General features: G+C 45.8%; 1 protein-coding gene across 1 annotated transcript in view; it reads right to left on the bottom strand.

The window, feature by feature from the left end:
• Positions 1-26273, bottom strand: part of BCKDHB (branched chain keto acid dehydrogenase E1 subunit beta) — a 1205043-nt gene that overhangs the window by 627979 nt on the left and 550791 nt on the right. The window contains exon 8 of the mRNA XM_069606308.1: positions 24153-24263. Within this exon, the coding sequence (XP_069462409.1) occupies positions 24153-24263 (111 nt within the window). The remainder of the gene's footprint in view (positions 1-24152; positions 24264-26273) is intronic.

Below are 26273 nucleotides of genomic sequence, written 5' to 3'. Positions count from 1 at the left end.
CAACCTCCGACTGAGGATATGCTCCCGCCCCGTCATTTAACCACGACACCAGTCGCCGACTCCGATCTTTCAGGGTTTTCTGGGAAAAACCTTTACATATTTCGCACTGGTCTGCCGAATGGTGAGGGTGGAGGCAATATATACAATCTAGATGGCCGTCCCCCTCGTAAACCTTTTTCAATCCGCACGTGGCGCACGGGCGGAAGAGCGGTTTGCCCGACATACTGGTAAGACCAATAACCTTTCGATCAAAAACGAGTAATTTCAACAATAACCTAGAAAGTAGAGACTACGCGAGGAGATCCAACTATCTTTGGAGACGGTTGAAATCTGACGGGTCCCGCGGGGGCGGGGTTTTTATACCGCTACGTCCTATGGGGCATGCGTGAACAGCCCCAGAGAGGACGTAGATGTGGATAGGACACACAAGTGTCGGAAGTTTTTTCCTATAGGAAATGACTATATATGTGTACCGAGGGTTCCCAGTCTGACGACGGGGAATATTCTAAGCATGTGAATCCATGAGAGATCCAATGCTGGAGAAACATTTTTTTTAAAGAAATCCACACTCATTTCCATAGGGAAAAAAAAGGACATTGACTTTTTGGCCATTTAGTCTAAACTCTTAACTCTGATATGGCAAAATGTTTAGAGGAGGCTAGATCAACAGAGCTGGTGGGCTCTTCAGTTTCTAGGTCATGTATTTCTGCGAGGCCTCTACGGAAGGAGGCCAGAGCTTCAGGTGGTCTCCAATGCATGCTACAAATAAAGTTCCTTCTACATTCACCGGTGGTGTCTACTTCAACAGTTTAGCAACAAGTGGTCTTTGCATTCATGGACCATCTGGGGCTCGTGCACTGCAGTAGACTTGCTAAGAACTCTCCAAACTATGTCAACCCATCAAGTCTAGTCCTGAGCTGTACCACAAGGACAAGACAACCACTGGGCGCATTTCCTCAAAACAACTGGGAGGATGTGTAAGCTATCGGATGGTCCTGCCTAAGTGAATACGTGAGAATGTTTTGCCGCTCCCAAACCATCTCTGCACAGGCCACCTCGCAAACCACGTATTGCATGAAAACAGGTGTGTACCAGGCATCTCATGTCCTGCAGCCACTGTGAACAAATAGTGGGAAGTAAAGGAACGCAAACGGAGCATACAGGCACTATGCGTTGCGCTCAGACTCTTGGAACACACCTCCGCGTACACCAGTGAATGGCAGGGCTTGGGAACAGATCATCACCAGTCCTGGAAGTGGGCAGGAGAGGACCTGGGAGAGCAGCGCCCGAGCAAACTAGTACAATATGGCGCACCACACCATAATAGTGCACACAAAAAAGGGAGTGAGCGCGACAATAATGCAAACTATGTTGTGAACACAATATAGAGCAGGGTCTAGAATTGTACCAAAATGCACCAAGACAACTGTAAGATAGTTCCGAGTACTAAGGGAGGTACCGAACATGAAGAAGCTCACAGTGCAGTGGGGCAGTAATTCTGCTGGGCACTATACAGTGTTTAACAAGAAACGTCAATGCTAGCAATGAGACACTGAAAAAGAGAACAGACGTACAAGAGTACATAAAAGAAATATAAGGCAAATGCAGCTATTAGAGTACTCCCCACCAAAATGCCTTCAAATGCCTGGCGGAACCACCATTTTATGAATCGGTGCAAGCAAGAATCTGACACATTCAGTAGCCATTGGGAGAGCACACCTCTCTGCAGGTAGGGAAGAAAGGCAATGCTCCTACAGTGGCTGGGCCGAGTAATGGTGGAGAGAGGAGGCGATATCTATCGAAATGAGAGGACGAGGGGAAAATAATGCTTTGTCAAATGTGTAGCTTGCATGGATAAACATTTTCATCCAAAAGAAAGCATTATATGATCTGAAAGGCGCACCCACTACACAAACAATGCCTGGAGAAACTACCAACATTTAGAAGCCCCGAAAACAACTGCAGCAATCTGCAACTTGAGGGGCAGTTTCCTGGCAGTGCTGTTGGGGGACCAAATCATGGTATACTCTAACAACGGCCCAAGCCCTCAATGGACCGCTAATACACATCCCAAAGAGCATGGAAAGGTCTTTGAATGCCTGCAGGAAGCTGACCGCAGAGAAAAAAGGGAGGTTTGACAAGCCTGTGCAAGGAACTCCAAGGAGACAAACAAAACCAGGCAAGCAAAACAGTGTGCACGTCAGATGCAATGAATCGAATCACAGTCACCGCAAAAGTGTCATCCCTAAGGAGAACACGCAAGACACTTCCCCCAAAAAATGCAAAAGCAAGCATGGAAGAGTGAAAAATATGCCTAAAAAGGGGGACCGTTGGCCTGATTAGAGAAGAAGGGTATACACATGAGAATGGAGAGGTAGAAGACAAACACACTCAAAGTTCTTATGGTGACAGTTGCAGAAGAAGAGAAAGAAGACTTTTCAAAGACAAAGAGGCCACATGCAGGTCATGAGGACTGGAATAGATCTAGCAAATTCCGGGTCGCTTCACACAATCCTGGCCTTCATGTACAAGAAGCGAATGTTAGCCCTGTCAAACGGGTTACTTGCATAACACAGCCTTATTCAGGACACCAGATTGATCTAATCAGTTGGTTCAATGGCAGGAAGGTGAATGTTGTGTCCTGAGGGTCCCCAATTTTTAGTTGGGAGGCACCATGTGGAGTTTGGAAAGCCTCATAAGTCAGGATTGATTGTTAGGCAGAAACCTGTGCAGTTCCCTCAGGGACCACTGCAAAAAGTTTAACACTACAGGTGTTGGCAGTAAACCCAATTGGTAGCAGTCTGTACCACCCAGATTTACCTGGTAGCTATGGCTGAGCAGTCAGACTTCTCTCCAGAAGAGTTAGGCAGCATATAGAGTATACACATTAGGGACAAAACTACAGTAGCACAAGCAAACACAGACCACAGCTTTGGTATAAAAGTATAGAATTATTTATTTTAAAACACACTTGTAAAAATACACTGGCACTAATATGTCAAAGAAGTTCAAACACAGTCACTAGAAATATAAACACCTCCCTAATTAATTATTCGACAAGTCTTAGGAAAAGAACACCACTTATCAACGCAGAGGTGAGCGCTTAATCAAGATGGCACTCCAATAATTATTTAAAAAGGGAAGGAAAAGGCAGAATTAGGAAAGCACACAATACCAACACTTTTAAAAGAACCACAGCAAGTCAAGAAAGGCAGAATGTGCCCAAGGTCACACAGTTGAAGTACACTTTAAAAGTCTTTGCAGATAGTTCAAAAATGAGTTGGATCAGTTCAGAAAAGTTAGTGAACAGGTCCCAGGTCACCCCAGGATAGAGAGTCAAGGATTTACGGGTCACCTTGAACAGTCTGTTGCAAGGGAGAACAGGCGGGACACAGTACCTGAAATGGTGAGAAAGCTCCAGCAGGGGCAGTTGTTCCTGGCAGCGGGTGCAAGTCGGTGCTTCGTCCAGGGGAAGAGAAGATCTCGACATGGAGGAAAGCTGGAGGTCGTTGCACTGCCAGGGAAGAAACCAGCCGCGGAGTTTCCCGGTTAAAGGGTACTACCCTTTTATTCGTGGTAGTGGTGAAGCGTGGCTATCCGGCGCCGGGGTGCTTGGCACGGGCGATTCGACCACGAGACGATCCAGGAAGTCGAAAAGAGGGCGAACTGGTTAACCCCACCAGTTCAAAGGAAGAAGACTCTCCAGGAAGATGATCTTCTCTGTCGTTGGGAAGTGGTGAGTCGGTTCAGCAGGGCTCCACCGGTGGTGTCGTCGATGCAGGTCGGCTCAGCTTCTCCCTCTTCGGATTCTTTAGATCCTGTGGCAACTTCTGAAGTTCCAGTCCCCAAAGCCCTGCTTTTATGCAGAAAACCCCCATTCATCAGTCCTAGCTGTCACTCAAACATGCTAAGTGGTGAGCCGGGCGGCTCACCACTGGGCCAATCACACAAGAGTGCGACTTGAGTTGCCTATGCAACTCAGTCCAGGGTGCCTATTTCCCCCCTCACATGCATCCTGTAGAGCCAGAAAGAGTGGCACCACTTCTGGAGGCTTCTGTGCAGAGATCTGTCAAAAGTGGAACAAAGGGTTGGAGTTGCAGAGGCGAACACAAACGCCATTTTAAAACCGAGTCCTGGCAAAAAAAAAACAACAGGGGAATAAATATTAAATAAATAACCCGGCGGTATCTTTAACATTGCACCAAAAAAGTGGTACGTTTAAAATGAATGGGAAAATTCCATAGGAAATATTCCGGTGGAATATTTCGCGTGGTAACCACCGCCACCAGCCAGAAACTCGATGAGGGGGGGACTGCACAGTGCCCCCTCGAAAAACAGACCCAGAGGCAATCTAATTACCCCTACCAGTACTTCCACAATATGATGGTTTGTACTGGTTCTGTTCACAATTTAAGACTAGTAAAGTCAATGGTGACTTTACATGCTCTGGGAGACAGTAGTCAGTCCCAGGGTATGGAGTCTATGTTTGGGGGTCACTATGACACACCTGTGTTACTGCACTGCGGGTGCTGTGTAACACATCCCAAAAACACATGAAGCCCTATGGAGTAAAAGACCCCATATCCCATAAAACACATTACAAAGTCAAAGGACATTCTCAAATCATGCCTAAGAGTGGGAGGAAAAAGTCTCACTCTTAGCAGGAGAAAAAAATAAACCCCAAAAATCTAGCAAAGCTGCTGGGGGACTCACTAGGTTTTGGAAAATTAGCCTATACAGAGAATTCTCCCTAACAGTGATTGAACACGTACGTGTTCATTATCAAACACACAAACCATCAGAAGAACGGGTACAACCATTTCCACAAGTATTCTTGAACAAAGTAAGAACTTTGACGGGATTTCAGCAGCAGATGAGTTTAAAAAGAGAAGAGCCACACCAGTGAAATGCAAAGTGAGGAAGGAAGCCCTGCAGCTGCATGGCCCGACCCTTTGGAGCAGCTAACTGGGTCACCCAACAGTATGTATGTCCAAACCGGACACGATTATACATGTGTGTTGACCAAAGGAGTCCATTCCCATATACGAGCAGACCTTTATCCCCTCCCAAACAGAAGTCAGCAAAATAGGATATGCCACATTTTTCTTCACACTGGATCTTTGTAGTACTTACCACCAAATTAAACTCATGGAGGACACTAACCACCTGACATTTATCAGCACATTCAGATTGAACAAAAGGCATTCCCCGTCTGTTAATGCCCGATACAGCAAACATTCAAAGGGGAGCCAGGCATTATGCACCATCATGTAATGTTCAGCAAGGATAAAGCGGAGCACTTTGCAACCAAACAGAGGGTATCACAAAACGCGGGACTGTAAATAAAGTGAAGAGTACGTTGTTTTAGCATCAAGTTGTGTACTTATGTCATACACTCTCTAAAGAGGGCATCAAAACTAAATCTCTCAAAAAGACCATAATAGCTGCACCCAAGACCACTCAATGGAGACCTATTGTCATTTCTTGGGCCTTATGATCATTACACAAGGTCCAAATAAAATGTTGCACCAACAGTGGAACCACTGACAGGGGTCGAAATTAAGAATAAAGGAGCAAGCGCCAAAACCAGCTCGTGGCTGTCGGGCACCACCCAGTAGGCAGGCGCTACCACTGGGCAATTAGGAACTAGCACACCGCAAATCTAACTTCCACATGAGATAAAAGCTTGAACTTTTCGCCCTTCATATACGACCCATTATGTTTCAATGAATTCCTATTAACATTCTCAAACTCCCAAAGTTAATGTCACATATGCAGGTCTGTAAGGCACCAGTTGGCCTGGCGAGCCAAATGTAGCTCACAGTAGCTGTTGATTTCAAGTCGACAGGCTCGCCTATGCCAGAAGCAAGAGCTAATTAGCTCCAAGAAAATTCGAATCCTGCATGGAGTGTCCCCTCCTTAGAAAGGGTGAAAACGATATTCTGTGACAAACAGTAACAAGAGACATTTGAGAGAGAGAGACCGGGAGTGCATTGCGAAAGCAATAACAGAGACCTTCCGACAGCAGGAAACCCACCACAGTACCTGATGCCAGCAGAAAGGGATTAGAGGCATTGTAAAGGTCCAAGGTCACCATCAGCTTTGCATCAAGGGCATTCAATAAAAGCTAATAGTACATACTTGTATTTAAAATCTGAGGCACTGGCCCGCCCTGTGCAAACACTACGAACAGTTCTGGTCGGTCTGCCCTTTTTACCCCGAAGCAGACCACAAGCCACTCGTTTGGGTTTTCAGCATATGGGGTGCCCACAACCAACTGTCCATGACAAAAGGTGGTGACTAATCACGGCTAGGGAGGTGAGCCAGCTATGCAATACCCTCCTCTAGGGTAGAGGCAAGCTGGACCTCACTGGGAGAGACCCTCCCACCCCCTTGGGGAAAGGGCTCCAGTTACAATGAGGAACTCCCTAACCTATAGCCCATCACTAATAAAACCTGGGAAACAAACATCTATTATGTGATACTGTCATATAGAACCTTTGAGAAAACCTGAAAATAAAATCTTATGTGGTACTGAAACAAAGAAAATCACTGGAGAAATACAGAGTACCAGCAGAACAACAAAGAATGATCTTCGTTTCCAGACGTTCTTGCCCAGGTTTGGAAGCTGTCAAGAATTAAGGACCCGAAGATCTTACCAATAACAGCCAATGCCGCTATGGGACGGTCGTTTTATGCTAATTCTGTTGGAACACTTTTATAGATGGCACCACAATTGATGTTGTCCATGAAGATGGCATAGTTCTTGTATCCAAACAATTCTTAATCACTCTATGGATCAAGGGTTTCACTACACATTATCCCCACCAAAAATATCGCTGTATATATGGTCGTCTGGAACGGCCATAGGTGATATTTTTGGGGATAATTTTTGGGGTTTTTAGGAGCAGGGGTTGCGGGGGTGTCCCCCGCTCCTTTAAAAATAATGCAGGGGTGTCCCCCGCAGGTTCCATGCCTTAATATTGCCGCAAAAATATGGTGATATTTTTGTATGGCGATATTTTTGGGGGGATATTAACACATGGAACCGGATGAAGGCAGCCCATTCTTCCGCTGTTCTTTTAGATCTGCATTCATGATCCCGTCTGGGCCGGGGGCCCTAGAGGTATTCAGTTTTGCTATTTTCCTCTTGATTTCTTCCATTTCACAAAGAACACTCAAGTTATGTTGTTCTTTTTCTGCTTTGTTATCAGAGTTTCCATTGGCCTTTGGAATATTGCAGTAAAATAATCTGTGCAGACCTTCTCCTACATTGTTTTCCAGAGAATTATTTTTGTCTTTTGATGTTTTTATTAACGTCCAGAAATCTCTGGATTTACGGCTGCATACTGTTTTCAACATTTCAGCAGCGTCTACGTCATATAAAGTTATTCTTTGGGACTTCAGCCAGTTATTATACAGCTTTGTAGCTGCAATGGCCCACTCGTGGTGTTCGCAAGAGTTTAGCTAGCCGTTTAATCTTTTGAAGTTTTTTTCTGTCCGTAGCCAGTTTGTTGAATTTGTCCTGATATGGCGTCAGTTTAGAGTTACTCCACCTTTTTTTCTTTATTTGGTAAGCAGTTAGGGGAGGATGGTATTCGATGGAGCCTACAAAACCTCCATCACTTCCCGTTCTGCAAATGTGGTTGTAAGTATCAGTTAACTCTATGATTGATTCTGCACTCAGTCTGACGCGTGTACCATTGTTACAAGCCTAAACCTCAGTCAACATTCTAGATCTGGATTCACAGACTGTAGTCCACCTGACCCTTAAGAGATTATGGTCACTGTTATTAGTTCTGATTATTTCGAACGCGCTCATTTTAGGAATCATTTCTTTTGATACAAATATATGGTCCAAGTTGGCGCTTTGTCCATTTCTTTCCCAAGTTGGAATTGCGTCAGTGTCTTTAGTTGTTAAAATTTGGAGATTGTGTAAATCTTGGGAGGCCATCAAAGATGACCACAAGCGGGCTTGTTTCTTTCGATGTCTGACAAATTGCATTCAGATCCCTGCATATTATGATGAATTCTGGTTGGCAAATTGTATAAACCTCTTCGAGAATATTTCCGGCCATTTCCAAAAATGTATTTTCAAACAATGTATCATTAGTAATTGTTGGGCGATGCCAATATGTATTAATCAGGATCAATGCGTCTCCTTGGTCTCTCTTGTTTTGGGAATTTGCTAGCGTCCAGTTTAAGAGTGATACTTGAAATAACATATTTGTAGTGAGAGGTTTTATGTATTGAAATTCACTCCCGGAACGTATAGCTGTCAAGAGTCCGCAGGACGGCCGGCCTCCTAGACCCTGTGCCGCCAGAGAGAAGTAGGTTTCAAAGCCATCCAAGTATGTTTTTTTGGTTAGCCATGTCTCCTGGAGGCAAAGGATGTCAAAAGCACCCAGGTTAATGTCACTTGGTTCCAGGAGGTGGCCAAAACCTCTGGTGTTCCAGGAGCCCATGGTTATTTGTTGTTCAGCGACAGGCATATCCCCTCCCTCCGTTTTAAGCTCCCATGGTCTTATGAGCCTTTTGAGTGGCTACCTTCTAGTTGTCAGGGCTTGTGAAATCCAGGTCTATTTGTGTTTTTCCTTTCCTTCGGCTCCTTCACCTTGAGCATTTGTCGGATCCCCTATTTCTAGTTCGATTTCTTCTGTCAACTTCGGGAGCGGGCCTTTTGGGACTCGTCCAATCTCCAATGGATCTTTGAAAATCGTCATCTCACTACCCGTTTTATTTTCTTCATCTTCCTCAATTCTTACAGGTCTTGGCCTGATCCCTTTAGCACAATCTTCTCTAATATAATTTCCACTTTCATAGTTTAAATGTTCTTTTCCCCTTCTTGGTTCTCTTCTTGTATTCACTTGATTTTTGTTGTTGCTCTTTCAGTTCATGAATTGGTTTATTTGTATGCACTGACCGATGACTTTTTATGGCCCTCCTAGCCCCATTTCCACTTGGACATTCTATTAGGTCGTATCCTAGCATTTGAAAATCTTCGGATGCTGCAATCAACATGGTACAAATTATCAGTGAGGGTACATGTAGATGCACACAATCCAGCATTCCTGGAGGTGCTAAATTCCACTATCTTCAGGTCATCTGTACAGATCTGGCGCAGGTTTAGAATGCACTGAAACAAGATCACGACTTTCTTTCTGTTAAGATTAGCTCATCCAGTTTGTTTCCTATATGTTCCAGTTTGAAGCTACCTTCACTTTTTAACTTCTGACTATAAGACACGTAACATTCTTTCTCCCTCTCTTGCCTTTGACTAGATCTCGGTTTAAAGTTTGCTTTGTTCCTGCTGTTGGAGGTGTAGAGTGGATTGTTTTTCGTTAGTCAGTGGCTCCGGCGAGCAAGACCTCAGTTTTCTTAAGGACTTGCTTCTCTCTCTGTTGTATTCTGGCCTAACTTTATCGTTGCTTTTACTTGGTGGAATTGATATCTTCTTAGGGGTGGTAGCTTTACATTACTCTTCTCGGTTGCGACTTAACTCTCGTTTTAAAAGGTTGCTGGTCCATTGATAATTTTTCGCATCTCTCAGCCGAAGTCATAATTCCCTACTTGTTTTTCCTTTGCCGATTACGTGGAACCAGTTGTGTCTTTATTTCCTGGAACCTGTATGTTGTTCAGTGGCATTTGAAGTTCTGATTCAGAAGCTTCCACAGAGTATTCAGATAGGTCCATTAGATCTATACTGACTTCTGAATCTTCCATCAAAATCTGGGAAGAATCACTATTCTTTTTCCCGTTCTTGGACTTGAGGGACCATCGTTTTTTCTGACAGTACCACTGTTCGTTTTGTGGGAGCTGCTGCTGAAATTACTCTGATTTTTTAGGTTGTTGCTTTTGAGTTGCGATGTCGCCATATCTGGCATGTCCTCTGTAGTCGCTACTCTTCTCCCTTCAGGACAATTTTTCTACTTTTCTTGCACAAACAGTGGGTAAGTATCCGGTTCTGTATCCAGAACACTTCTCTCCGGCTTGAGGAAGACAGCTGGAAGTTCGTTCTATCTTTTTTACCCATTCCTTTTCTCTTCTAAGTGCCCCCGTTTTACATTGTCCAAGCTCGAAGCAAAGGCATGCAAACTCAAGACCACGCATCCATTTGTCACTTTTCTCACTGCGGATGACTGAGCAGGAGCGACCAGTCTCCAACGTATTTACTGACATCTTTGCGTGATTAGTATTGATGGTAGACTTTGTTGTGCTTAAACTGGACTGTTTCATCTCTTGCTTTTATCAAGTGATCCTTGCAGGTAGTATTCGTAAATTCAGATTTGAACGTTTTCTTAGGTTCCTCTTCAGCCTGAGAGGCTACAGACGTTTTTATTAATGCACAAGATCCCACGACTGATTATTGGCATGGGGAAGTTACTGCTTCCGTGATTTGTTGAGAATTTGGTAGAGTGGAATGCGACCCTCTTACTTCCCAAAGCTGTGGCGTATCCTTCTAGGAAGATAATTTTTGTATGTAACATTGCTGCAAGCATTGTGTGGTTCTTGAGCGTGTTGTTTAAGGATTCGTACAATTTACTGAAGGGTGCCAAGGTTGTGGTTACCACCGACATTATGGCAAAGAGGTCTGTTTTTTTTTATGGTGTCTCTGCGATGGCAATGTGGTCGATCTTCGGTTTTGCGGTGGTGAGGGGCCTAAGAACTTCTCTGTGGTGCTCACTAGTTGCTTTAAGCTCTTCTTGGAGTGATTTGAAGGTTTGTCTCTCTGTGGTTCCGCTGGCTCTCGGGAGTTACTTGTTTCAATCCATGGGAGTATACCTTCACCAGTCTGAGAAGAGACTGGAAGATCTGTGCCAATTAAGGCACCTTCTTTTTATAGAATTTGAGACAAAGGCTCTGGGATCGTCAGTCAGATTAGGGTCACGGCCGGATTCCTTGCTGCACCCTGTGCTTTCTCAAGTATCGTTATGCAGCTCAGTTTGGGCAGAAGCCTTGTTGATTTTGCTCAGAAGCAAGAGGGGTATAGGGTTAACCTTGTGTAAAAAAGCTTTTACTTCACAAGGCCTAGAGTTACAACCCCCCGCTCAGTTGACCCATGATCCTTGGGATTAGGCAGCTATTTGTATCTGTGGTACTGCGCGTAGTAACTCTTAGGCCTGACCAAACAAAACTGTGGATTGCTTGGTTTGCTTGGTTTGCTTGGTTTGTGGGAATAGAAGCTCCTTCCAATACCTCAGCATCAGATAATTTGTCTGTGGGTGGCTGTTCTTGAAGTGTGTGTTTTTGAAAGAAACGGGCCACTGACCCCACAGTTACTGATGTCACTGATCTTTGTGGAATTATTTTTTGTAATGTTCTCTTTTTTTCTTGATGTTTACTATCTTTATTATGGTTTCTTATTTGTGTGGTTTTATAGGCGCCTCTTATTTTTTTTTTAGGTGCTGGTTTACTCAGGCCATGTTTTTGAGAAGTCCTTACTATTGCTTTCTGATCTGTTACAGTTCCCCTTGCGACAGAGTTTGTTGTCACTTCGGATATGGAAAGATTAATCTGTTCCAATGAGTTCAGGGGGTCATGTGACCGGTCAATAGAATCCATAGAATCGTTTAAGTAATCCCTCTCTTCAGAGAGATTGTTCAGCGTCAATGGGCATTTTTCCACAGCATTCTCGATAGGATTCACTGGTGCAGAGTTGGCTTCAGTAAGTACTTCATTCCTTGGACTCATGTTGTTAATTGGAATCAGAGTGTCCATTGGGCTCGTCAGATCGCTTCTATGGATACACTTCTATGTTAATCAGACATTTTTTGGGTGCACAGATTGAAGCACTAGATGTTCCTTCCTGTAATTTCCAAGATCCATTATTAGTGTTTACGCAGTCAATTCCGGCATCCTTTGCTCCCAGTGTAACAGACGGGACTATGAGTGTCAAGCGTTGGGATTCGGCAACACCAGTCACCCCCCACCCCATCCCTCTCCTGGCTGTTTGGAACTGTCTCTCCAGATCTAGCTGAGTCTTGCTTCAGTTCGAATCCCGGAGGTGAGACCCCGCCCGTCGCGTCTCCTTGTGGGGGTGGGAGCATGGCCCGGGCACCCTCGCAGGTGGCGAAACGGACAGATCCACCACTTCCACGCAGAAACCTGACCCCTGGAAGGGCTCCTCTTCCCTTGCTTGCCTGTCTGTCCTCGCCGGCCCCGACTCTGCCACACTGCCATCCCCTCTAGACAGAGAAGGTGCATTCGGCTATCTGCCAGCACTTAAGAGGTAATGAGAAAAGAGCTGGGAAGTGTCCCCAGGAAGCGTCCTATTTTGAAAAACTGGGAGTTAAACAGACATTTTGGAAAAACTAGACGATTTGAACTCTTAGGGAAGGGAACCCCCCAATACCTTGTAAATTATTTTGAACTTGGGGAAGGGGGAGCTGATTACAAGCCAGGAGCTGGAAGATGCTCAGAACTTTGTTTTGAAAACTATTCATGTTGATTGTGACATCCGTACACATTGTATTCGGTTGTGAGGGCAAGTACAGGTTTTGGACACAGACAGATTTTTAAGTTGGACTTCCTGACAGACTACCCTTCGTTTGGTAGGGAAATCCCACCTTAGCATAGGGCAAGTTAGGCCTTATTCCATCCTGACATTTGAGTTAATAAAGCTTTTGATATCCAATTTTCAAATCGGTTGTCTGTGTCTATTTCCTGATGCCTTCACATAGCATGGTTGAAAGCAGAGTGGCTAACATCTGTGTAATCACAATTTAGGTAATCCCATGTAAGGTGTGGGTAAATGCAGAACAACAAGTTGAAACACTACAAACTGTGAAAGGTTATGCTGCAAAGGATGCCAATCTGCACAGAACTTGGGAGGAAGTCTGCAACCGTATGTCATGGTGGCCGAAGAGCCGACCATAAAAGGCTGCCCCCAAAAAGGGGGGGGGGAACACTTTTGTGGCAAAGTGAAATAAGAAAGCTCACTATGATGAATGCACACTTAGGACATCCAGGGATCTTGGCCACTAAGGGTTTGGTCAGGGAATATTTCTGTCTTCTAGTGACAGTAAGGGACATTTGGACATTGAACACTTTGTATGGGAGTGCAAAGAATGTAGTGCTTGTGACATGATCTGGACCACTAAGGTTGGACGTCTATGTCATTAGATCACTCAAAAGGTCAGTGCTAGACAGTAGCACTAGATGCAGTGGGTCCGTCCCTTTCATAGTTAACATAGAAATGGGCATAAAGCCACAGTGCTCATCACCTATTATAGACCAGTTGAATTGTAGAACAAGCTTTTGTGAGTGGTGGCCAGAAGAAATCCAAGTTAATCTCTGAGGGAGCCATTCAGAAGAGAAGGGGTGAGTCTAATAACCTTGGTGACAGACAACAGCATCCAGTTGGTATCTGTAGCAATGAAGGCGTTCCTGTCAACACCCACCCACCCAATGGTCTATTTGAGTGCTTCAATAGGGTGGTGAAGAATCCCATTCAGTTGGCCATAAGGTCTAAGTTAGTGCTTAAGGAGGAAGTAGGGAATATGCTTGTTCTCATCCTTTAACTGCACACCCTACTACTATAAGAACCACCTTTGAAGATACCCCAAACGGATGGACAGTGAGGGCAAACATGCTAGGCAGGAAAGGGTCTCCTACAAAGGTTTGTCCTATGATTGATGACATCCAGGCCAGCAAGGCAAGGAAGCGTTTGACAAATTGAGAGTAGGAGAGAACATGTTGTTGGGAAGGACTCCCAGGTATGTCAGTGCGATGCTGGAGGTCCGTGGACTTGGATAGCCCAACTCCCTCCACCAGTGTACACGGAAGACTCAGTCAACGGCAAGTTCAAACTGCTGCAAATAACAAATAAAACCAACAGGGATCAATACAAAAACACAGGTGGATTCCAGTACGTCTCAATGTCTCCCAGCTCGCAGGCCAGTTTTAGTGTAAAATTACGTCACCACTCCATCATTAATTGGGCCTTTCTCCAAAACATATCAATGTGTGGGATTGGCCCTTGAGAGTCTAATAACCTATATGGTCACCAATAAGTGTTATTCTACTGGCCCTCACATATAAGGTGGCTGGCCTGTCCCATCCCCAATTCACTAGGCATTACATTGTTGCAGAGTAGTGGGCTTATCATTGGTTCTCGTCCGTTACTACCTACCCCTGGAATGCTAAACTGTGATTGGCTAAAGCGGATCCCCCTCCCAGGCATGGGGCTCGAACGAGTTCTCAGTTCATGGTGTACCTCTTCAAGGTAATGTGAACGATTATGTATCTGTACTGTACACCACCTTTGCTTAATGAGAATATTCTCCTCACGATAGCAACACTTGTAGCAGTCTGTATCTGGCTGCTGGGAGCAACGACTTCTCCCCACCCTGGAAGACTGTTCATTGTTCCATTCGACTGTACCATGTGTCTAGAAACCACAAAATCGAGCTATGCAGCACCTAATTATGAGGATTTATTCTGTTTCTCTGCAGCTGGCCCCTTTGTCGTCTGGGGATCAGAATGTCTCTCCAGATCTCTTGGTTGTGGACCCCGCCTCACGCATTTTGCACTCTGTCCATCCTGAAACAGCTCAGCTCGTCTCCTGCTCAATGATTTGGGGCCTACTGTCATTTTCCTAAACCTTGTAATGCAGTTTCTTCATCGTCCATGTTATACTACATTCCCTATGGGTTAGCTATATGTGGTTTGATTAGGCTCCATATATATACTCGCGTATGTCCACGCAATTATTGACTTTAAGCACCAGCAGGCTCGCTCAGGATCTCTTGTGCCTTGCAGTTTCTGCATTACTGCATTTGGCTAATGACAAAATAATAAAAGCAATGACAATATGTATATTTTGTATTTGTATTAATTGATTTATTAAGCACTTTACGCCAAAGCGCTGTACAATTGAACAACATATTACATAAACAGTTGAAGCAATTACATTATGAATCAATCGACAAAACAATGTATATGTATCTGTCCTCCAACTATAGAGCTGTGCACTCATGTTCTTCGTGTATTTGGATGTGTGTTTGTGTGGTGCAGTGTGGATTGCACGTGTGCTTCATGTCTAATGTTGCTATGTTGTGGTGTCTCTAACAATGTCAGTAACATGGCTTTTTGGTGCTTAGTCCAACATATCCATATAGGTGTCTGACCATGGTCTGCAGTTCTTCCCCCCTACACATAGGGAGATTTGTACCATACTGGGTCTATATGGCTGAATGAGCGGGTACCTCATAGTATATTTGTCAATCATTGGTGCATTTGGGATTAGAATGGGTGGTTGCAGGCTTTCTGGTTTCCGTCTTGTCATGAACTTGGTGGGGACGGAGGGCCCTTGGGATGCCGACTCCCTCTTCAATGTTTAAAATGAGGGACTTTGACAAAATGAAATTGTCAATTGCACTGCATCAGGGATAACTTGGGTATAACAGGGAGGTCAAAGCATCTAAAGAGTGTTCAGTGAAGGCCTAGAGAGGCTATGTTTAAACCAGCAACTGTTTAACTGTTCCTATCCCTTAAATGTGCCCTTACTTCCCAATCACAAGCAGAGCTTCCACCCATTTCTCCAACCGGATCTCAAGTCAAGAATGCGAGAGAAAAGATGTTTTATCTCATGTTAAAAATATAAAGACTTTACCTCTAGCATGTCACGGAACCGGTAGGATTGGGAGATTCTGTGAAATCATTTGGTTGGGTATGGCAGTTATATAAAGAGGACACAGCTGGAGGTCGTCACCATTGCTACGAATAAAGTTCCTTCTTCAGCGGCCTGGTGGTGTTTACTTCACAACAATTATCTATGTTGATCAAGACGTAGACAGCATAAAACTAGCATTGAATCTTGTTGCACAAAAAAAGTTAACTATTAGCCTTACAAATATCCTTAACGTTGCCAGTCCAGAAGAAAGTGAGGGAACAACGGAAGAACTGATACATTTAACACATGGCTGCCGCCATGCATGTCTTTGTACGGGATTCATTCAGTAGTAAATGCATCTAGCTGTCATGCCGCGGCGGGGATGGCGGAAGTGGAACCGCTGGCGGTTCTGTCCGCCGTAGCATTCCCCTCCTCGTCTTCTGCTTACCGCTCTAGTCATTGTATGCGTTCGTGACCCGGAAGTATAAATCACTTCACTTCCGGGTCGCATACGCGTTGCAACGTTTCCGGATTCCCTCCTGAGTTGCTGCCGCTCCCGTACCTGGTGATATTCCTGCCTTCTGCCTTTCATTTTCGCTGTTTCCACACAGCTGTGTTTCACCCTTGTTCTCAGCCTTGTGCATTGCCTCGTCCCTGCCTAGCCATCTCCTCTCCTTAGTTCCTTTTCTTATTGCTTCAGCTTACCCCGGCCTCTTCCCTTCCCTGTTTCCCTTCTTTTTCTTCCTTTTTTCTCTAAATTGGATCCTCCTCCTGCCAGACCCGTGCCTGCCTATCGGACTGCCTGTGTTTTATCCCTTGTGCCTATTTTGGATCTACCTCCTGCCAGACCCGTGCCTGTTTACTGGACTGCCTTTGGTTCAATCCTTGGTTCCATTATTGGTATCTCTGCTTACCAGACTCTATGCCTGCTTTTCGGATTGCTCTTCCATCAGCAAACTCACCTCCTGTGATCATCCACCTGAAATACTACATCTTGCCCCTATTTAGTGGCACGGTGGCATCCTATCGAGGGCATCCTTATCTTCACAAGAAAAAAGAGAAGCCTCCACGACTTAAGGACGGAAAGATCAAGCAGAAAGAGGAAGGTGAGGAGTTGGGGGAAGGGGGAGAACTCGACTTTTCATCAGAAGAAGAAGAAAACATAACAGACATTAGTGACAGTTTGCAACGCCAACAAGAAACTGAGATGGCAACCCCCCAGCAAGTTCAGGAACTTATAGCCGCTGTCCAAAACCTTAATTTGGAGGTTCAGAACCTTAAGGCAACCAACGCAGCATTGCAATTAAGAATGAACGAACGGGAGCGAACATCTGCAGACCTACCTTCATTCCCTTTGGTCTCCGGCAAATTTGATGGATCGCCGAAACGAGTCAAGGAGTTCTTAGATGCTTGTAATCTCCACTTTTCCTTCCGTCCGCAGACCTTCACATCGGATCATGCCAAAGTAGGATTCATGATTACCCATATGACGGGTAATGCCCTGGCGTGGGCCACCCCTTTGGTTAACCAACCAGATCCTGTGCTGCAGAACTATAATGATTTCAAGACCCTGCTGCAACAAACATTTTTACGCACAGAAAGTACTTTTTTGGCCTCTGAGGACCTCTTAGGCATCTGCCAGGGTAATACAGATCTTCTCTCCTATATCACTAAGTTCAAACAGATAGCCGCCGAAGCTGGCTGGCAGGAACAGGCCCAATATACCATCTTCCGTCGAGGGTTGAGAGAGGATCTCAAGGACGCACTTGCACGTTTCGACCGTCCGTCCTCCTTTTCGGATCTCATCACAGCCGCTCTTCGGATTGATTTCCGGCTCTCGGAACGACGGTCAGAAAGAAAGAAGAACAAACTCTACAGTCTCTCTCCATTAGAAGCATAGTTGCCTTCTTCTCTACCACCTTCACGTCAAAGCAAAGAGGAACCGATGCAGATCGGTACTGCTCGTGCACCACTCAACCCGGAACAACGGAATAGACGAAGGAATGGCAACCTGTGTATGTATTGTGGAGCCTCTAACCATTTGTTACGGAACTGTCCTGACGTCCCTCCGAGGCGTTCGGGAAACGAGCGCCCTCGGTGAGCAATGGGACGCACTCCCGAGGGGCCATTTCTAGTCCTTACGCAACTTTGTCGGTAGCATCTTCTGGTATACTAGAGGATTCTAGGTTGATGGTGCTGTCTGTCACTCTTACTGTGGGTAGGACCGTGGTCCCAACTCAGGCTTTACTCGACTGTGGTGCAGCCGGCAACTTCATAGATACCTTGTGGGCTAAACAAAAAGGAATAACACGCCTGGCCAAACCGGAGGATCAGAAAGTCGAAGGAGTGGATGGTGAACCTTTGATTTCCGGCATGATTACACACACCACAGAGGCACTACACCTACGTAACCAGCAACATACCGAAAAGATCTTGTTTGACATCATCCGAGCAGCCCATTTCCCTATCATACTAGGGATAAGCTGGCTACGAAAGCACAACCCTCACATCGACTGGGCAAAGAACGTACTCAGTTTTCGATCCACCTTTTGGTGGCATCTTCTGGTATACTAGAGGATTCTAGGTTGATGGTGCTGTCTGTCACTCTTACTGTGGGTAGGACCGTGGTCCCAACTCAGGCTTTACTCGACTGTGGTGCAGCCGGCAACTTCATAGATACCTTGTGGGCTAAACAAAAAGGAATAACACGCCTGGCCAAACCGGAGGATCAGAAAGTCGAAGGAGTGGATGGTGAACCTTTGATTTCCGGCATGATTACACACACCACAGAAGCACTACACCTACGTAACCAGCAACATACCGAAAAGATCTTGTTTGACATCATCCGAGCAGCCCATTTCCCTATCATACTAGGGATAAGCTGGCTACGAAAGCACAACCCTCACATCGACTGGGCAAAGAACGTACTCAGTTTTCGATCCACCTTTTGTAGATCCGAATGTCTGCCTGAACCAAAATATGAGACAGTATTAACTACCAGTGTTTACGACTCCAGACTCATACATTGTCTTCCACATCATCTGCAAGAATACGCAGAGGTAGTGACAGAAAAGACGCCTAGCGATCTTCCTCCCCACCGACCAGAAGACTGCTGTCTGGATCTTGTTACTGGTGCACTGGTCCCGTTCGGTAGGATGTTCCCTTTATCCCTCAGAGAAAGACACTTCCTCCGGGAATATCTGGATAACAATCTGGCCAACGGGCTTATAAGACCTTCAAAGTCACCGGCTGGAGCGTCCCTGGTTTTTATCCCTAAAAAGGACACAGAAGAACTGAGACCCTGTATCGACTACAGGGGTCTAAACAAGGTGACCATAAAGGACAGGTATCCCATGCCTCTTATCACAGAGATCATTCAAGCTGTTCATGGCGCCACTATTTTCACAAAATTGGATCTCCGGAATGCCTACCATCTCCTCCGGATCCACCAAGGGGATGAATGGAAGACAGCTTTTAGGACCCCCTATGGGTTGTACGAATATCAAGTGATGCCCTTTGGGCTTGTCAATGCCCCATCAGTGTTCCAGCGTTTTATGGACCGGCTTTTTTCAGACCTGCTGTGTCAGACCACGATTGTCTATCTCGATGACATACTGGTGTATTCAAAAACTCCGGAGGAACATGTAGTCCATGTTAAAGAGGTCTGCCAGAGGCTAAGAGAAAATCACCTCTCAGTCAAATTAGACAAATGTGTCTTTTCTGCAACCTCCATCCCATATTTGGGTTTCATATTATCCAGTCAGGGTGTCGCCATGGATCCCCGCAAAGTATCTGCCATATTGGATTGGCCTTCACCTAAATCCATCAAGGAGGTACAAAGATTCTTAGGTCTGGCAAACTTCTACCGGAAATTTATATCCAACTTTTCCCACCGGATTGGACCTATTACCACTCTACTTAAGAAAGCTCCAAACCATTTTTCTGGTCCAGAGAAGCTGAGTATAGTTTCCACAATCTCAAGGAAGCCTTCTGTATCGCCCCCATCCTTCAGCAGCCAGATCAAGACCGGCCTTTCATTGTCGAGACAGATGCTTCTTCATCAGCTATGGGGCAGTTCTTTTGCAGGAACATCAAGGAGTGGAACATCCAGTCTCCTATTTTTCCAAGACACTCAACGACAGCCAAAGGAACTACTCAGTTATAGAGCGTGAATTATTGGCCATGAAGTCAGCCTGTCTGGAGTGGCGTCACCTCCTGCAAGGAGGTAAACACCCCTTCTCCATCAGAACCGATCACAGAAATCTACAAGTCCTGCGACAGTTCGAGTGCTACAACACACGACAAGCCCGCTGGGCTCACTTCTTTGCCCAGTTCGATTTCGACATTACCTACATCCCAGGGCAACAGAATTTAGTCGCAGACGCTCTGTCTCGCAGAGGAGACTATGTGACCGAATCCGACAGGACACCGGATCTTATGTTCCCCTTGACAAGGCGAATAGGAGTTCTGTCCACTTTCTTGAGACAAGTGAAAGAAGCTTCAAAAGGGGGTTTTGAATCCGAGAGACACCCACAAGACCTCGTCCACGACGTCAAGGAAGGACTCTACTTTGTGGAAGGCAAATTATATCTACCTACTCCAGAATTTCGGAGATTGGCGTTAAAGTGGTGTCACGACTCCAAGTTGGCAGGTCATCGAGGTATCAAGGGCACGTTGGACTATCTACAGAGGCACTTTTATTGGCCGGAGATGCGACAAGATGTGGCCAGTTACGTACAATCCTGCGTGACCTGTCTTCGCAGCAAGAGTTCTCGACTTAGACCTATGGACTTTTGAAACCTAATCCTGTTCCCGACGGTCCTTGGGAAGTAATTTCGACCGATTTCATCGTGGACTTGCCTCCTTCTGAAGGGTGCACATGCATCATGGTGGTTATCGATTTCTTCACTAAAATGGCTCACTTTTCCCCATTAACAAGGGTACCGACTGCTGTAGCCATGGCTGAAACATTCATCAAGGATGTCTTTCGTCTCCACGGGATACCAAAGAAGATCATCTCAGATCGAGGTAGCCAATACACCCCTCGTTTCTGGAAAATTCTCTGCAGCCGTTTGGGTATAGAAAGAGCTCTAACGTCCGGTTTCCACCCTCAGTCCAACGGACAGACGGAACGTCTAAATGGCACTTTAGAACAGTACCTACGGTGTTATGTGAACCTTCAACAGGACAACTGGGTTACTCTACTACCCCTGGCAGAGTTCTCCTACAATAACTCTTTTCAGACTACTCTTGGTTTCACCCCTTTTTTCTGCAGCTATGGCTACCATCCCCGGTCTATACTACCGGTCTCTAATATCTCCACCTCTTTACCCACTGTTGATTCCACTCTCGCCTTGCTGAAAGATGTTCACCTGCAGGCTAAACACAACCTTAGCAAGGCTCAAATGAGATATAAGGACCAGGCCGACAAACTTCGGAAAACTGTACCTGATTGGGGGGTAGGATCTCAGGTCATGTTGTCCACCAGGTACCTACCGAGATGGGCACACCCTTCCAAACTCTCCCCTAAATTTCTGGGTCCATACGAAGTCACCCAAGTCATAAACCCGGTGGCCTTTCGTCTAAAACTACCCAAAAGCCTTCAGAGGGTCCACCCGGTGTTTCATGCGTCACAACTTAAACCATTTCATGCAGATATCTGGTCCCGTAAAGAGAAGACGACTCCCTTGCCTGCTACTTCGACCCAGGAGGAATTTGAAGTAGCCCAGATCTGTGACTCCCGGTACCGCCGGGGAAGGCTGGAATTCCTAATACGGTGGAAGGGGTATCACTGGTCGGAAAACTCTTGGGAACCAGCCTCTCATGTACATGCCCCACTCTTGGTCCGAAGGTTTTTTCACTCTCATCCGGGTAAACCGGGTGGAGGCCTCCCTAGGAGGGAGCATACTGTCATGCCGCGGCGGGGATGGCGGAAGTGGAACCGCTGGCGGTTCTGTCCACCGTAGCATTCCCCTCCTAGTCTTCTGCTTACCGCTCTAGTCATTGTACGCGTTCGTGACCCGGAAGTATAAATCACTTCACTTCCGGGTCGCATACGCGTTGCAACGTTTCCGGATTCCCTCCTGAGTTGCTGCCGCTCCCGTACCTGGTGATATTCCTGCCTTCTGCCTTTCATTTTCGCTGTTTCCACACAGCTGTGTTTCACCCTTGTTCTCAGCCTTGTGCATTGCCTCGTCCTTGCCTAGCCATCTGCTCTCCTTAGTTCCTTTTCTTATTGCTTCAGCTTACCCCGGCCTCTTCCCTTCCCCGTTTCCCTTCTTCCTTCTTTTTCTTCCTTTTTTCTCTCAATTGGATCCTCCTCCTGCCAGACCCGTGCCTGCCTATCGGACTGCCTGTGTATTATCCCTTGTGCCTATTTTGGATCTACCTCCTGCCAGACCCGTGCCTGCCTATCGGACTGCCTGTGTATTATCCCTTGTGCCTATTTTGGATCTACCTCCTACCAGACCTGTGCCTGTTTACCGGACTGCCTTTGGTTCAATCCTTGGTTCCATTATTGGTATCTCTGCTTACCAGACTCTGTGCCTGCTTTTCGGATTGCTCTTCCATCAGCAAACTCACCTCCTGTGATCATCCACCTGAAATACTACATCTAGGGGTTTTTTGTGCCTTCAGGCTTTTTTCCCCCTGTGAGGCGTTCCCGGTAGGATAACCTCCGTTGCCTCTATTTAGTGGCACGGTGGCATCCTATCGAGGGCGGCCTTATCTTCACAAGAAAAAAAGAGAAGCCTCCACGACTTAAGGACGGAAAGATCAAGCAGAAAGAGGAAGGTGAGGAGTTGGGGGAAAGGGGAGAACTCGACTTTTCATCAGAAGAAGAAAATATAACAGACATTAGTGACACTACCACTGTTGAAGAGAATTCCTGCAACAGCAAAGCAGTTAATGTTTGGCAACCACTAATAAAGTCAATAACAAAATAAGCACATAGTATTTGCTTTTCATTAAAAGTTAAGGTTTTTGTTTCCTTTGAAGACATCAGTGTGCACCATAGCGTTTGCAGTCTTTGCAATTTCTTATTTTGTACTTGCAAGATGCAGAAATGTTATTTTTTGTTTGTAATGGTGCGTGCATTGTGATCAGGCAGTTTTCAAATGTATATTTAAAGTAAATGAAAAAAGAAAAGTCAGCTTCCAAATGTCTACACGTTTTGGCCCTATATTTTGTGCTTCCAAAATTCATCCTCATCCGTCATCAAGACATCAACACTCCCTTGTGGGACTTTCAATTGAGATGACCTTGTTTTATGATTAAGACTCAATACAATAGAAGTTTTTGTCTTGCCTCAAAAAAGGTATGGAATGACCTAAATGTCGAGATTCATCAACTCCCTAATGTGTCCACCTTGAGGAAGACATTCAAATTGTTCTATGCTGTTTTGACTTTTCAGTTTCAGGGATGTCTGTGGATTTAGGTTTGTTACTCTGCACCTAGAAGCTATTAGGTTGTCTACATTTCTCTGTTCTACACAGTACAAATAAAACTAATACAAACAAATAAAACAATGGGAATGTACTGTTCATTAGTCCCCGGCGAGGGTCAATCAGAATGTAACAAGCATTCTGATTGGCCCTCGCTGTGGCATTACCCGGCCGGGAATCCCTCGCAAGTACGTGCCTGCGTTTGTTCCCAGCGGGGTGTGTAGCAGCCTCTTAGCCAATGAGGGGGCTACAAATGGGGCAATCCCTGCTACAAGCCTCCCCAAGGCTGGAGGCTGCCTTCGTCCCCCGCCAGGGACTCGGGTATTTTTTTTTCCTCAACCCCCCTCCTCTGCAAACTATCCCCTCCCCACCATCCCAACACCACTTGCCTTCTTTTTTCTCGGGAGCGAACGTGCTGGGATCACTTCTATTCCCAGAGCATCCGCTCCCGATGGCCGCGATGGAAAGGGAAAACTGACTACGTTCTCCCTTTCCTAGCGGCCATTTTAATCAGACTTTTTTTCTGTTCTGAAACTCTGAACAGAAAAGAAATGCCATTAGTAACCCGGTCTAACAGGCTGAGATACTAATGGCAATAAGCCCCTCGACGGCGGCCAATACCGCCCCAGGTAATGCCCCAAGGGCCTCGTTAAGGCCCTTGTGGGGGCCCCAGGGGCATTACCTGGGGCGGGATAGGCCCGCCGTCTCTGGGCTTATTGCCACAATAAAAACAAAATAAGAGAATCAAAATGAACATATATTGTTTTACTATATTGGCAGGTAACAAGAAAAATAAGATATTGAAGACCGGAAATGTGAACGTTTATACTAGCAAGTTAAAACAGCTGTGTTAAATTTAAATGAATATTCTTGTGATGTACCATAGCAAGAGCGGTAATATACTGGGGTGTGGTGGGTGTTAAGTGACTATAGGTGGTGCTTTAAGAGAACTGTGGGAAAGTTAGCCTTGAAGCGGCTGTTCCCCAACACATTTGTGGAATGTGGTCGACCACCAGGTAATTATTGACCAGTATTCCAGTCAGCTTCATGGAACAACCCCCACCGCCCAGTTCATCGAATGCACACCATTATCCTACCTTGCACACAGTATCAATATCCCATGGAAGAATAGTCCTCAGATCGATAACTTCACATGACACTCCCAGCTTCTCTTGAGCCATTGCTGCCACTTCCTTGACAACATGCACCTAAGGGGAAGATAGAAGGTATCAAATACTGTAGGCTAGCAAGCCAGTAAATGGACAAAGAAGGGGCATTCCAGACTGACCAAGATTACTTGCTACTGCTGTACCTAAGCTCTTTCAACATCAAGTCTAGCCAATGCGGTTTCACTAGCCTCCAACACATTGCACTGAACAGAGGTATGCCAGTCACAGTTGCTTTGTGCATAGAGTGAACGGCCTCTTGGGTTGCAATTATGAGCAAGCATGTCACTAATATCTGTCGGTTTAGTGTCTTGGGAGAGTGGAATGTATTGCACCCTACCCATTTGCCCTCATCATAAGTGTGCCTTTTCTTCTTGGAAAATGTAATTTCTTGCCAGCCGTAGGAGACGGGGACAGCCAGTACTTTCTCTGCACCCTCCAGCACATCAAAGACTGCAGAGGTGTGCCAGTCACGGTTGCTTTGTGTGATAGCGACAATGTCCTTTGGTAAAGTATGAACTGTGTGCACATTTAGAAGAACAAGTTACTTATCTGTTAACGTTCTTTCAATGGGATGTTCCTCCGACGTATTCCACATCTTTGACAATAATCACCACAGCTGTGCTGCTTTGGAAAACTTTTTCGGCTTAGGCGTCCTGCTCCGATGACGTTGATACGCTGTCCCTCGAGGGCCACGGTCGACATCACCGGATTTTATATCTAGGACACACGACGCCCATAGTCTCAGTTGTAGTTTCTTCCCCCAGAACGTGTGACACCAATCTCTAGCCAGTATGACTACATAAAGCCTTGCGGAAACGTAAGCTGCAATCGCATAAGAAATTCTGAAGAGGGGCAGGTAGGCAGGGTACGATTTAGAATACGTCGGAGGAACATCCCATCGAAAGAACGTTACTAGGTAAGATAAGTAACTTGTTTTTCGAAGGGATTGTGTCCTCCGACGTATTCCACATCTTTGACAGACTCCCAAAGCAGTACCAACGTATGGAGGTGGGAAAAGAATTTACAATTGCATCAATTTAGAAAGCCCAATAAAATTGCAGATTAGAGGACTGCCTTACCAAAGACCAAATCCTGCCCATAGATAGAGTCCAAGGAATAATGTTTCACAAAAGTATGGACAGAGGCCCATGAGGCTGCTTCGCAAATATTGTGAATCGGAACACCCCTCTGTAGGGCAGTGGAGGCAGCCATACCCCTAGTAGAATGAGACCGTAAGCCTACTGGAAGGACCTTTCCCGCCAAACGATAACACTCAGAGATCGTCAAAATGATCCATCTAGATAAGGTCTGCTTGGAAACAGCCTGACCTAAACGCCTTCCAGTGTATCCAATAAAGAGCTGATCGTCCACTCTGACCCGGGACATCCGTGAGAGATGCAAATTCAAAGCTCTCCTAGGGTCCAACCTATGGAGCCTCTCCTCTTCCTTACCAGGATGTGGAGGAGAATAGAACGCCGGAAGAATTACCTTCTGGCTCAGATGGAATTCCGACACAACCTTCAGAAGAAAGGAAGGCCGCACCCAAAGGACAACCCTGTCCTTATGGAACACAGTGAAGGGTGGTTTGGCGGAAAGTGCCTGTAACTCACTCACTCTGCGTGCGAAAATACAGTTTTAAAGGACAATAGTCACAATGGACAAGAATGTAAGGGCTCAAATGGAGCTCCCATTAGGAACTTTAAAACCAAATTCAAATCCCATCCCGGTACCTGGAAAGGCGACGGTGGAAACACATTAGTTAGCCCTTTTAGAAACTGTGAAATCAAAGGGATCTTAAAATAAGAACATTCCTCAGATGAGCGCTGAAATATCGACAGCGCCGGCAGGTAAGCCTTAATGCAGAGGTCTTCAATCTGTGGGGGGCGCGTCACCATGCCTGGAGGGGCGCGTGATGCCTTGCCGAAGAAGGAAAAGAGTAATGCTTTTTTTTCCCCTGCTGCACTGAACTGAGCATGTGCAATGGGGAGCCACTGGCTCCCATGCACATGCTCAGCCAGTGTGATGTGGTGGGGGCGTGGCCATGAAACA

The sequence above is a fragment of the Ambystoma mexicanum genome, chromosome 4p, assembly GCF_040938575.1.
Source record: "Ambystoma mexicanum isolate Mex_15411 chromosome 4p, UKY_AmexF1_1, whole genome shotgun sequence".
In the NCBI taxonomy this organism is placed as follows: Eukaryota; Metazoa; Chordata; class Amphibia; order Caudata; family Ambystomatidae; genus Ambystoma; species Ambystoma mexicanum.
The sequence above is the reverse complement of the archived record's forward strand: the minus strand, read 5'-3'. Positions and strand labels throughout refer to the sequence as shown.